General features: G+C 36.8%; 2 protein-coding genes across 6 annotated transcripts; one reads left to right on the forward strand and one right to left on the reverse strand.

Annotated features, from left to right (window-relative positions):
- Positions 1-181: 181 nt before the first annotated feature.
- LOC149730560 (uncharacterized) lies at positions 182-5,444 on the reverse strand. 3 transcript variants are annotated; one of them, XM_089884646.1, is made up of 10 exons: positions 5,066-5,441; positions 4,809-5,011; positions 2,689-2,798; positions 2,504-2,601; positions 2,325-2,448; positions 2,175-2,256; positions 1,328-2,117; positions 1,070-1,257; positions 695-858; positions 182-397 (listed from the first exon to the last, which is right to left on the reverse strand). In XM_089884646.1, exons 1-10 carry the CDS (start codon positions 5,383-5,385, stop codon positions 254-256), a joined length of 2,223 nt encoding a protein of 740 aa, XP_089740772.1. In that variant the 5' UTR covers positions 5,386-5,441; the 3' UTR covers positions 182-253. The 3 variants fall into 3 exon arrangements, with proteins under 3 accessions (XP_089740772.1, XP_089740771.1, XP_089740773.1); XM_089884645.1 differs by having other exon boundaries at positions 1,328-2,256; positions 5,066-5,444; XM_089884647.1 differs by lacking the exons at positions 4,809-5,011; positions 5,066-5,441 and adding an exon at positions 2,854-3,345.
- A 1,944-nt stretch (positions 5,445-7,388) lies between these two features.
- LOC149730561 (uncharacterized) lies at positions 7,389-13,808 on the forward strand. Of its 3 annotated transcripts, XM_089885509.1 has the most exons (10): positions 7,395-7,778; positions 7,833-8,035; positions 10,851-10,960; positions 11,048-11,145; positions 11,202-11,325; positions 11,394-11,475; positions 11,533-12,331; positions 12,402-12,610; positions 12,941-13,104; positions 13,402-13,808. In XM_089885509.1, exons 1-10 carry the CDS (start codon positions 7,459-7,461, stop codon positions 13,543-13,545), a joined length of 2,253 nt encoding a protein of 750 aa, XP_089741635.1. In that variant the 5' UTR covers positions 7,395-7,458; the 3' UTR covers positions 13,546-13,808. The 3 variants fall into 3 exon arrangements, with proteins under 3 accessions (XP_089741634.1, XP_089741635.1, XP_089741637.1); XM_089885508.1 differs by having other exon boundaries at positions 7,389-7,778; positions 11,394-12,331; XM_089885511.1 differs by lacking the exons at positions 7,395-7,778; positions 7,833-8,035 and adding an exon at positions 8,689-10,795.
- The last annotated feature ends 347 nt before the right edge of the window (positions 13,809-14,155 follow it).

Raw genomic sequence — 14,155 nt, forward strand, 5'->3', positions numbered from 1 at the left:
GAGTCAATGACTGGGTTGGAGCAATTGCCGTTAGGTGTTTTCCCCATGGACACATACGCTCAGAACGGTGGCAATAACGAGCCTTGAACCCATTACCTCTGGGTTAGAGGCAGGCGCGCTAAACACTATGCCATAGACTAAGCAGCTTGTAGTTTTTAATATGTAATTAAATAAAAATATATAACATATAAAATTTATTACAACAACTCAAAATTGGAACATTTCACAGTGTTATCGTATAAACGCATCAATATTACGATAGTTTTAAACGAAATCGTCGAAAAGAATCGCTTTCCATTAACTTAAAGATGCGGGTTTGGGCTTGATTAAAGATTTCTATGTTCGGGTTGGACAGATTTGCTTTAACGGTGTCACGTGTTCTTGCATCCACGTTTATCTGAGGAAACATTTTAAGATTAATTTAAAATAAAGTAAAACATAATTTTACGCCATTCCTTGGTTTAAAAGTATCAGTATAGGCCGTTGGATAACTCGGAATAGAATTTAATTGAATGCAATTTACTTTTCCCCACGTTACAGGCAACGACAGTCGTTATGGTATGGGTGTTCTGTTTCATACACCTCGCTCCCGTTTATGGGTTAAATGAAGCATTGGAATGTTCGTAAAACAACGGTCGTTAAATTAAACCTTAACATAAACATATTAAAGTTCACAATCTTGACTAGAATTTACCTCATTCGAAGAACCAACTGCTAAATATTGCTCGTAGATCTTTACCGCCGTCTTGCGGATCTTGTTTTGTTTGGTTTGTTTATAATTTTCACATTCCAACCAAAAGTTAAGATTTTCTTCGCTGAATTCGCTTTGAAGAAACGAACGGAAAGAAGCGACTTCATCTGGAAATAAAATATGGCTATAATAAATGATCACAAACAACTGCATTAAGTGTCTTGTCCAACAAAACAGCCACATTTATAGCAACATCGAACCTCAAACCCATATCCTCCGGGCTAAAGGCAGTCGCACTGTGGCGCTGGACAAATCAAACCGAGTCTATGTTTAAATGCTTATCGAGGCATAGAAACAGTATATACCGTAGGATTATACCTTTCCTAGTTAACAAGAGAGCAAGCGACGAAGAAGGTTGATTTATTTCATTCGTTGGATTTCTTTTCGAGCGACGAATCGTCAAACTTCGTCGGAATTTCTTCGTATGCTCGTCCTCTTTCAAACTTTTACACGGTTTTGCTTCGTCATGCTTACGTTGCATCGGTAACCAACTTTTCAAACCAAACCTGAAAGTTACGTCACAATTAGTATTGTAAATACGGTAGGTTATTGTTACGTCACAATCATCCAACTTACAATGCGTTTGGTTTCGATTTGAAGCGCTCTTCGAGTTTGACGTCATTTTCATGTATTACGTCACAAACCTTAAGAAGATTGTCGATTGTTTTGTTTCCAATAAACGGCGATTTTAACAAAGAATCAAGAGACAATCGTCTTTGTTTCGTCATAATTGGGGTAGCAGTATTTCCCGATAATTTCTCTTCAGTGTTGACCGGTGGATTAAAATTATATTCGGTTGCGTCATTAAAATCGTCTTCATGTTGCACTGTGACGTCAGGAATGACATCGATTGTGGGTTCCGGGTTTATAACTGGTGAAGCTTCCGTTTCAAATACGTCATCATCGACGTCATAATCCACGCAGTAGTTAAGTCTGGATATCATGACGTCATCAGGAGAATAATCCTTTCTTCGAATATTTCGTCGCCCAGTCGGAGTTTTTCCTACTTTAGTGACGTCATGGTTGGTGACGTCACGAGACTTTTTCTCCAGCGCCACCACTACTTTCGGGACAAATAATCCATTCACGTGATGGTTGTCACGGCAACCGACAGCGACGGCTTTTGATTGGTTAATACTCGGTCGTTTAAATTCTTCAAATCCATTTGAAATTCTTCTTCTTTTCTTTAGTGACGTCACGTGGTTGACGTTATCGTGACGTATATCGTATCTACGCGGTGTGTTCCTTGCAACTTTGGTTCGATACAAACTGCTGGACAATGAACTGTTGCTGCTGTCCGATCGAGCGGAACGCCTTCTGTTCATTCTATCACGTGACTTCGATCGTCTGCACGGATCCTGACGTCCTAAGATGACGTCATCATTAATAAATGTTGATGATGTAATAATATAGATGAACTTACTTGCAGGTTTGGTGAACTTAAACTTAAGGTGTTTACTTCGGCCAAGCGATTCTTTCAGAAGGTAATACCAACCTTGTGTTATCTACGAACATTATGTATTATGACATCATCTATACACATAGAAATCAATGAGTATGACGTAATAATTACCTCCTGTGACGTCACAATACTCCGAACACCGAAGCTCATACACCCGAGTAGAAATGTTCGTTCGTTGTTTTTCATCCAAACTGAAACTAAAACTCGTCTGTTTGAATCCCTCCGACAGATGTCGCTGTAGAGAAACAAAAATGAGTTTCCAGATTTAATGACGTCATCAACAAACTTACAATGAAAACGTCTCGTGCATGGCAATAGATTCTTCTGTGACGTCATAAGTCAAAGTTTTGTGACGTAATCGCGATTCGAACTCCGGTGACAATGACATCTGTAAAACAAATTCATCCAAAGTTACATCCGATGTTATGTTGTGACGACAAATAATCCAAAGTAGTAACCAATGCAAAGTTCCCACCTTGACGTAAACTTGGTTATTATTGGAAGAAGTGTTGGGAAGAGATCGTAGACCAAGAATGGTGACTGTGATTTTATTCGTAGATCCACATACCACCAGTTTCAACTGACCTGGAAATTGATTAACATTAATTATCTCAATTAAATAACATTCTTCCACCTTTACCTCTCAATTTAAGACCAACTCTATCCTCAATTCTCATGGCTACCACACAAGCTACAACAAACCAACCAAACGAAGACAACGAAAAAATTCTGAGTTTCAAACACAAGAGCGAGTCCCTTTTTAACTCGGCTCGTATTTGCCTTTCTCCTTACAACACTTCTTTCCCACCGTAGAAACAAAGCGACAAGCACGGCGCTGGTAGCTCCCGCAGTAATTAAGGACTCGGACACTTTCACAGACTACAACACTTAACCTACCTCGTTAACACTCGGGATATTAAAGCTTTCACTTTTCTATTGAAGTTAGTTGAACAATTTTATTGCCTTTCATATAGCGAGGTCAAAGTTAAAAGTCTGGACTATAAGCGTGTAATTAAACACAGCAGACAAACTAAGCGACGAAAGTCATGTTTCTACACAACGCTGGTTTACTTTTCTATTGAAGTTTAACAACTTTATTGCCCTAACAAGGTTAATTCGCAAACTAAGTATAATTAAAATGTTTTATATAATGTGTAAAACGTTCATATCACAGCCAGAAAGTCTCTAGCAACTCCACTTTGATCAAACCTAATTGGTTATGCTACTTTCTTTAATATATTTGTTAGCCAATTTACTGACATTTATGCTATATTTTTCCAGTTATATTTAGAGTTTTTGCTGATTTAAAGAATCGTGTTTAAGATACAATTGGACGAAACCGTTTCAATTCTCAAATACGTCAGAGACCAATACGCGTTTACGAATGTTTTTTGTAATGGTCCTAAACTTGTCGTTTAAATGACTCCGATATTAGCTAAAACAATTTGTATACAAACTTATCGTTGCGCCTTGTTTAGAGATGGAACCAATGTTGAAGCGCTTAGTTATATTGACGACATTCATCTATTCAACCCATTACAAACCACACCATTATACATTTTAACACTTTTTCATAGTTGGAGCAATAATTGCTCCAAAACCAACACATGTTCACCTGGTTCGCCAGAGGTGTTGCTTAAGTCTCCTAATCTTTAACAAGATCCAACAACAAAATAAACAAATAATCATCGCGTTAGCTCTTCGTTGTCTGACGTGTGAAATAACTACTGCCCATCGCAAACACCTGACCAGCGCTGTTAATTGTATTCTGTACGAGTGAAGTCGTATGGCTGTGATGAGGGAACTTGGCCCATTACATCAATGTCTATGGTGTACGTATCGTAATATAACCCACCAAATATGTATACGTCGCCAGTGTTAAGTAATTTAGGAACTGAAAGGAATTTCCTAACATCTTGATCGGTATTTTAAAATACGCGTTGAGCAGAAAATTGGCAAAATCTATAAGCCCACAGATGCAAAAAAAGTGTCTAGAAAGATGTCATCGCATAAAGACATAAAAACCTGTCGTTTTTCGGACGATTAACTTCTAAAGCGAAATCGCCGACTTAATGTTTTGTTCGAGCAATGCAAGCGCTAATTATTGGGACAAAAGTTCGTTTACGGTCATCAAACATGCTTTGCCTACTTTCAAACTTACAACTGACGTCATCATTGCGACATAACGTAATCTTGTTAGACAACAAACGCCATTGAGTCATGTAGACCAAGAATGAAAACTCATCGAAAAGTTTGAAAATTTCAAGATTTTTAAATATTTGAATTCATTGAAACGTCACAAACGCATTTTCCCACCAACATGCTGCGTCACAATAACCGATTGAGGCGACGTCATAATACATCACACTGTGACGTCATCCATTATCAGCAGCAGTGACGTAACAATGGACAAACACATGTACAACAATGAGCTGGTGCATGCGTAACAATGAAGTCGCGCATGCGTAACAATAGTTCATCCATTATTACGTCATATAAGCCATTCTTCCGTTGTAAACCAAACCCGACCTAACACTAGCATACGTTACCACTTGTGACGTCATTATATCTATGATGACAAAATATCCAACTTACTTTTACTCCCAAGAGCTTCTGTCTTTGTTAAACGCTCCTTAGCGACATCTCGCGGTTGGAAATTCTCGCTTTGTTTTAAGTTAGAATTCAAATTGTTTCGTGACGTCACTTGACAAAAGCGCGATCGCTTCTGTTTCATGACGCCATAATCGGAATAACAATCGCTTTCGTCGGAACACGATTCGGGGTCAATCAAGTTCATTCTAGAATTCAATTATGTTAAAGTCAACTTCAAACAAACTCAATCAAACTTTTACCTTTTTCGAATCCGTGCGCGTATTTCCCTTCTTGTGACGTCATCATCATCTGATGTACTTGACGTAGAGCCATACGTCATACCACGTTTCCAAGCGACTTCCATCAGAATTTGTTTTTCACTTTTTTCATCTTTTAAATTTTTCTTTAGATTTTTTCCACCGAACATTTTGTTTAAAGTTTTTATCCTTAAGTTTGATCGGTCATGACGTTTGTTAGGTGCTGTGATGTAACAATGCTGATCTCTCTTCGTCATAGATACACTTGTAACGGTTCCCGATTTGTTGGTCAAGTCAGAAAATGGTTTTCTTTCAATCAACATTTTGAAATTCTCCAGCTAACAATAAAATATCTGGAAACAAAATAAAGTCAGCGATCTGGTCGTGGCACTCGTTAATAATAAATCGTATCCAACGTTCGCTATCACTTTATATTGTATTGCATTGTTTACGTAACAATCTTACAATAAATAATCATTGTTTTTATTATTTCTTAGCGCATCTCTGACTTTCAAGTTATGACGTAACAAACTACTGCTGAAATAACAAAGATTTAGAACGAATTCGAATCTCTATCGCGTTGTTACTCGTTTAAAATGATTCTAAAACTTGTTCAAAACTTCGTATATGTAGCTGACAAGTTGTCAACTCTTAGAACCGACGTCACCACTGACGTCACCTCAGACTTCCGAACAAACAAAGCGAGGATTGAAACCTCTGCGTGACGTCAGCAAGTGTTAATTTCAACCTGCTTTAATACTTGGAAGATATTTTTTTTACGTCTATGCAGACATTACAGACTTGAACTGATCATCAAAGATTCTTTAATTAAAGAACGGAAAGATTTACTTTGTGATGTCACGCGTACCATTGTTCGTGAATAATAGACACACAACAATGAGGTTTCAAAGAGGCCGAAAACCGTTTCACGCCTTTTTGTATTGACATAAACATTCATTAGAATTGGTAATAGATAAATAAATACATTCACTTAAAAACGATATGATCTGTAATTACTGTATTACACTGCTGGGTAAACGAGGTAAATCAATACTTTCGACACAGTTTTGGAAATAGATTGCTTTATTATATAGGGTATGTGGTGTTCAAGCGCGTATATATGTATAAATATAATGACCAAAAGTGCTGTTTATGTACATATTAGGTTGGAATAAAATGGCCTATGTTATATTTCTTGTTATCTTTATATTTGGTAGTAAACAATGAATAATTACAGATTGATATATAGTAGGGTGGGGGAAGATGGGACACCTTTTCATTCTATTTTCCCGTCCAATTTGGTAGTAAACAAAAAAACTTTCAAAGAATTATAAAACCATATCCTTACGACTCCCAAAGAATGTTGTTAATTGTTTAAAACATAATCAGGATATTTTGCTATTATGTGTTAAAGGTGTCCCATCTTCCCCCACCCTACTATATATAACGTATCTAAAAGAGCGAGTTAATATAAACACGCGTGGATGTTTTTAAAATCGCGTCTATGTGCCCTGTTAACCAGAAAAACGACATAACCTCTACAATATCATTAGACATTAAATGTATAGGTTAAAAAACAATATATGTGTTGGAAATATAAGTTTGGTTTTTTATTATCTAAATCTAAAAAAAGCAAATATATATAACATTTGCCGAAATAGTTTGAAATGGAGAAAACGCTTCTTGGTATATGGTTTTAATAAACATATCTTTTTCCATTGATACCTGCCTTAAGATCAGATGTATAAAATATGTAGTTCATATAACTGTTTAAAAAGTGTTGGTTTATAATTGGGAAGTTTCGGTGTCTTTGAAAGTTCATTATTGTTCTTCCATTGTTCACAAACAATGGTACGCGTGACATCACAAAGTAAATCTTTCCGTTCTTTAATTAAAGAATCTTTGATGATCAGTTCAAGTCTGTAATGTCTGCATAGACGTAAAAGAAATATCTTTCTAGTATTAAAGCAGGTTGAAATTAACACTTGCTGACGTCACGCAGAGGTTTCAATCCTCGCTTTGTTTGTTCGGAAGTCGGAGGTGACGTCAGTGGTGACGTCGGTTCTAAAAGTTGACAACTCGTCAGCTTCATATACGAAGTTTCGAACAAGTTTTAGAATCATTTTAAACGAGTAACAACGCGATAGAGATTCGAATTCGTTCTAAATCTTTGTTATTTCAGCAGTAGTTTGTTACGTCATAACTTGAAAGACAGAGATGCGCTAAGAAATAATAAAAACAATGGTTATTTATTGTAAGATTGTTACGTAAACAATGTAATACAATATAAAGTGATAGCGAACGTTGGATACGATTTATCATTAACGGGTGCCACGACCAGATCGCTGACTTTATTTTGTTTCCAGATATTTTATTGTTAGTTGGAAAATTTCAAAATGTTGATTGAAAGAAAACCGTTTTCTGACTTGACCAACAAATCGGGAACCGTTACAAATGTATCTATGACGAAGAGAGATCAGCATTGTTACATCACAGCACCGAACAAACGTCATGACCGATCAAACTTAAGGATAAAAACTTTAAACAAAATGTTTGGTGGAAAAAATCTAAAGAAAAATTTAAAAGATGAAAAAAGTGAAAAACAGATTTTGATGGAGGTCGCTTGGAAACGAGGTATGACGTATAGCTCTACGTCAAGTACGTCGGACGATGATGATGTCACAAGAAGAGAAATACGCGCAAGAATTCGAAAAAGGTAAAAGTTTGATTGAGTTCGTTTGAAATTAAATTGAAAGAAATTGAATTCTAGGATGAACTTGATTGACCCCGAATCGTGTTCCGACGAAAGCGATTGTTATTCCGATTATGACGTCATGAACCAGAAGCGAACTCGCTATTGTCAAGTGACGACACGAAATAATTTAAATTCCAACTTGAAACAAAGCGAGAATTTCCAACCGCGAGGTGTCGCTAAGGAGCGTTTAACAAAGACAGAAGCTCTTGGGAGTAAAAGTAAGTTGAATATTTTGTCATCATGGATATAATGACGTCATACATGGTGACGTATGCTGGTGTTTGGTCGGGTTTGGTTTACAACGGAAGACAGGCTTATATGACGTAATAATGGATAAACTATTGTTACGCATGCCCGACTTCATTGTTACGCATGCACCAGCTCATTGTTGTACATGTGTTTGTCCATTGTTACGTCACTGCTGCTGATAATGGATGACGTCACAGTGTGATGTATTATGACGTCGCCTTAATCAGTTATTGTGACGCAGCATGTTGGTGGGAAAATGCGTTTGTGACGTTTTAATGAATTCAAATATTTAAAAATCTTGAAATTTTTTTTAATTATTTCTATTCTTGGTCTTTCTTTTTAATTATTTCTATTCTTGGTCAATTGAACTTTTTGTTTTTGATAAAGATTACGTTATGACGTAATGATGACGTTAGTTGTAAGTTTGAAAGTAGGCAAAGCATGTTTGATGACCGTAAACGAACTTTTGTCCCAATAATTAGCGCTTGCATTGCTCGAACAAAACATTAAGTCGGCGATTTCGCTTTAGAAGTTAATCGTCCGAAAAACGACAGGTTTTTATGTCTTTATGCGATGACATCTTTCTAGAGACTTATTTTGCATCTGTCAAACAGCAAAGAAATCCAAAATATGAGTTTAGTATTAGAGAGATAACCAAAAAAGATGTAGCTGTCTTTGGACGTATATAGTTTAAGTATGACTTTGGCAATTGCTGTTGCGTGGTGCGTGATGTTTAGAAAGGATGGCATTTTTGATATATCTTGGTGTTTAAGCATCCATGGCTCCAACTGTCTCTAAATTTTGTCAGCAAGTGTCTAATGCTATATGTTTTACTTTTGTGATGATTTATCGAATCCTATATACATTATAAAGCGCTTGCATTGGTGGTAGCTTTAACACATATAAAATAATCTATAATTGCGCAAAAGTGCAAACTGCAATGTCAGTCATTTATAATCTACAAGTTCGCCACTAGCTGTATTTGAATTTGAAATCAGAGCAGCAATTACCGATTAATGGGAACTCGCAACCAAAGCCTTGAGTTGTTTGCATTTGAACACAGACTTGCAAGTAGGAAGGATTATAGAGTTGACTTTACGACCTGAGCTTCAAGCCCTGGTTAGTTCTCTCCTATCAGGGGTGACGTCAGCACTGCTTACGTCAGTGGTGACAAAATAATGGTTTATTGTGAAACTTGCGCCTGTTAATCATTATGCGGTTTGGTCGCTAACGGGTCCTTATTACCTTTGTACACCATATTAATGCATAGATAAAGTTTTAGGGAATAAATTCAAAGCACTTAAAATAGCCAAGAGCCTATAGACTCTTTTCTCTGGTACTTGTAAATGCTAATTCACAGTTAAATCACAGTGTAACATTGCTGTGTAAAAATCGATATAATATTTTGGTATCTTGTCTTTTATAACGTATAGGCCCTTGATCATAATTAGGCGCGCATTTGGTTTTAAATATTTTAAATTTTATAACAATAAAACGTCTTATTGTGACGTAGAGTGACATTGTGACATCACCATCGGTAACCTGGATCTGTTTCCTTTCGCTGTGTTTGTTTTGATCAGGCTCACCTACGTAATTGTCGACGTCACAGTTTGACGTCACTTCGCACTATGACATCACTACCCTGTATGACTCGTGAGAATCAAATAATGCAAAGTAGACCAATCTATATGGATGCGGAAATGCATTAAGGGTGGCATATTAGGTATATTGGGGAAAATCCACATAGTTAAAGGGGGGTGGGTTAAGTTGATGGTTCGGGGGGGAGAGGGTAAGTTATAGTAGGCGTCTTATTATATACAAAACTACCGAATCAAATGTTAATATTAATCAAAAACAGTTTATTTCGCACTAAAGTTAAAGTGAGACTAAATACGGTTGTATAACTGGGTAAATATTCTCTGCTTACTACCAAATGAGCAGTAAAAACAGATTAAAAACATGAACCATCTTACCCCGAACCATCTTACCCCAATCTAATATTTTATGGCCGGTCAGTGGGTTTGCTGTGTTTAATTACACGCTTATAGTCCAAACTTTTGACTTTGACCCCGCTATATAAAAGGCAAAATTCTAAATGTAATTGGAAAAATATAGTATAACAAATATATTAAAGAAAGTAGCATAACCAATTAGGTTTGATCAAAGTGGAGTTGCTAGAGACTTTCTGACTGTGATATGAACGTTTTACACATTATATAAAACATTTTAATTATACTTAGTTTGCGAATTAACCTTGTTAGGGCAATAAAGTTGTTAAACTTCAATAGAAAAGTAAACCAGCGTTGTGTAGAAACATGACTTTCGTCGCTTAGTTTGTCTGCTGTGTTTAATTACACGCTTGTAGTCCAGACTTTTGACTTTGACCTCGCTATATGAAAGGCAATAAAATTGTTCAACTAACTTCAATAGAAAAGTGAAAGCTTTGATATCACGAGTGTTAGCGAGGTAGGTTAAGTGTTGTAGTCTGTGAAAGTGTCCGAGTCCTTAATTACTGCGGGAGCTACCAGCGCCGTGCTTGTCGCTTTGTTTCTACGGTGGGAAAGAAGTGTTGTAAGGAGAAAGGCAAATACGAGCCGAGTTAAAAAGGGACTCGCTGTCGTGTTTGAAACTCAGACCTTCAATCTTTTCGTTGTCTTCGTTTGGTTGGTTTGTTGTAGCTTGTGTGGTAGCCATGAGAATTGAGGATAGAGTTGGTCTTAAATTGAGAGGTAAAGGTGGAAGAATGTTAATTAATTGAGATAATTAATGTTAATCAATTTCCAGGTCAGTTGAAACTGGTGGTATGCGGATCTACGAATAAAATCACAGTCACCATTCTTGGTCTACGATCTCTTCCCAACACTTCTTCCAATAATAACCAAGTTTACGTCAAGGTGGGAACTTTGCATTGGTTACTACTTTGGATTATCTGTCGTCACAACTTAACATCGGATGTAACTTTGGATGAATTTGTTTTTCAGATGTCATTGTCACCGGAGTTCGAATCGCAATTACGTCACAAAACTTCGACTTATGACGTCACAGAAGAATCTATTGCCATGCACGAGACGTTTTCATTGTAAGTTTGTTGATGACGTCATTAAATCTGGAAAACTTATTTTTGTTTCTCTACAGCGACATCTGTCGGAGAGATTCAAACAGACGAGTTTTAGTTTCAGTTTGGATGAAAAACAACGAACGAACATTTCTACTCGGGTGTATGAGCTTCGGTGTTCGGAGTATTGTGACGTCACAGGAGGTAATTATTACGTCATACTCGTTGATTTCTATGTGTATACATGACGTCATAATACGTATTATTCGTAGATAACACAAGGATGGTATTACCTTCTGAAAGAATCGCTTGGCCGAAGTAAACACCTTAAGTTTAAGTTCACCAAACCTGCAAGTAAGTTCATCTATATTAATACGTCATCAACATTTATTAATGATGACGTCATCTTAGGACGTCAGGATCCGTGCAGACGATCGAAGTCACGTGATAGAATGAACAGAAGGCGTTCCGCTCGATCGGACAGCAGCAACAGTTCATTGTCCAGCAGTTTGTATCGAACCAAAGTTGCAAGGAACACACCGCGTAGATACGATATACGTCACGATGACGTCAACCGCGTGACGTCACTAAAGAAAAGAAGAAGAATTTCAAATGGATTTGAAGAATTTAAACGACCGAGTATTAACCAATCAAAAGCCGTCGCTGTCGGTTGCCGTGACAACCATCACGTGAATGGATTATTTGTCCCGAAAGTAGTGGTGGCGCTAGAGCGAAGGTCTCGTGACGTCACGAACCATGACGTCACCAGAGTAGGAAAAACTCCGACTGGGCGACGAAATATTCGAAGAAAGGATTATTCCCCTAATGACGTCATGATATCCAGACTTAACTACTGCGTAGATTATGACGTCGATGATGACGTATTTGAAACGGAAGCTTCTGTGAAGTCACCAATTATAAACCCGGAAACCTCAATCGATGTCATTCCTGACGTCACAGCGCAACATGAAGACGATTTTAATGACGCAACCGAATATAATTTTAATCCACCGGTCAACAGTGAAGAGAAATCATCGGGAAACACTGCTACCCCAATTATGACGAAACAAAGACGATTGTCTCTTGATTCTTTGTTAAAATCGCCGTTTATTGGAAACAAAACAATCGACAATCTGCTTAAGGTTTGTGACGTAATACATGAAAATGACGTCAAACTCGAAGAGCGCTTCAAATCGAAACCAAACGCATTGTAAGTTGGATGTTTGTGACGTAACAATAACCTACCGTATTTACAATACTAATTGTGACGTAAATTTCAGGTTTGGTTTGAAAAGTTGGTTACCGATGCAACGTAAGCATGACGAAGCAAAACCGTGTAAAAGTTTGAAAGAGGACGACCATACGAAGAGGGCGGATTTCGAACGAAAGAAATTCCGACGAAGTTTGACGATTCGTCGCTCGAAAAGAAATCCAACGAATGAAATAAACCAACCTTCTTCGTCGCTTGCTCTCTTGTTAACTAGGAAAGGTTGGTTCTCTATGGTTTATATATTTTTTTTTAGTTAATTAATGTATTTGTTTGTCCCCACGTAGCGGGACAATGGTTACAACATGCATCGTTTTAACACCGGTGTTCTGTTATAATGCTACTATCGTGTGGTTTCTGTAGATCATACAATGACGACAACAAAAAATTACACGCGTCCTTCGCAGCCTAACACACATATGGCTCATTTTAAAATGGTCAAAGTTACTTAATAAAAGTTACTTCTTAAAGTATATTCCAAAACTTTAAAGTCATGTTTGTTATAAAAAACAATCGGTGTTTATTCCATTCTAAACAATCCTTGAATTCCAGACGAAGTTGCCGCCTTTCGTTCGTTTCTTCAGAGCGAGTTCAGCGAAGAGAATCTTAACTTTTGGTTGGAATGTGAAAATTATAAACAAACCAAACAAAACAAGATCCGCAAGACGGCGGTAAAGATCTACGAGCAATATTTAGCAGTTGGTTCTTCGAATGAGGTAAATTCTAGTCAAGATTGTGAACTTTAATATGTTTATGTTAAGGTTTAATTTAACGACCGTTGTTTTACGAACATTCCAATGCTTCATTTAACCCATAAACGGGAGCGAGGTGTATGAAACAGAACACCCATATTATAACGACTGTCGTTGCTCGTCACGCGGGGATAAGTAAATTGCATTCAATTAAATTCTATTCCGAGTTATCCTACGGCCTATACTGATACTGTTAAACCAAGGAATGGCGTAAAATTATGTTTTAATTTATTTTGAATTAATCTTAAAATGTTCCCTCAGATAAACGTGGATGCAAGAACACGTGACACCGTTAAAGCAAATCTGTCCAACCCGAACATAGAAATCTTTAATCAAGCCCAAACCCGCATCTTTAAGTTAATGGAAAGCGATTCTTTTCGACGATTTCGTTTAAAACTATTGTGATATTGATACGTTTATACGATAACACTGTGAAATGTTCCAATTTAATGTTGTTGTTATAAATTTTAAATTTTATACACATTGTTGTTAGTTTTGTAGTCTTTTAAACTGTTTTCTGAAATTAATACACAAAAAATGATTTATTCAAGTTGTATTCTATCATTTAAAACGCAGAAATGGGCACGTCAATGATATACTTCAGGAATTTTTTCATTTTGTCGAAAAGGACAACGTGTACTTTGCCGAATACACTTTTAAATCTGTTACGTGTTGTGTAGTAAATTTGGCAGTATGTTACGTTGTTTGCTAAGCTGCCAACTGTATATGAGTAATATACAACGTAAGAAGCTTATTACGCGCGTAAGAAGTCATTAATGGTAAAATAACAGACCCGCTTAGTTTTTGCACGAGTGTTCGGTTTTAACATTATAATTTAAGTGGGTAGCGTATTTTAGCTCCTAGTTTAGCACGAAGGCCTGAAAGTGTACTAAATGTTATTTACATTAACGTGCTTTATATTAGACGCAGAATAGGTCAGTTGAAGTTGTTAAAATGTTTAAATAATTAGTTTTTATGTCAATAATTGGTACAATTTTCGCAAATATAAGAATAA

The sequence above is a fragment of the Ciona robusta genome, chromosome 9, assembly GCF_009617815.1.
Source record: "Ciona robusta chromosome 9, ASM961781v2".
Classification (NCBI taxonomy): domain Eukaryota; kingdom Metazoa; phylum Chordata; class Ascidiacea; order Phlebobranchia; family Cionidae; genus Ciona; species Ciona robusta.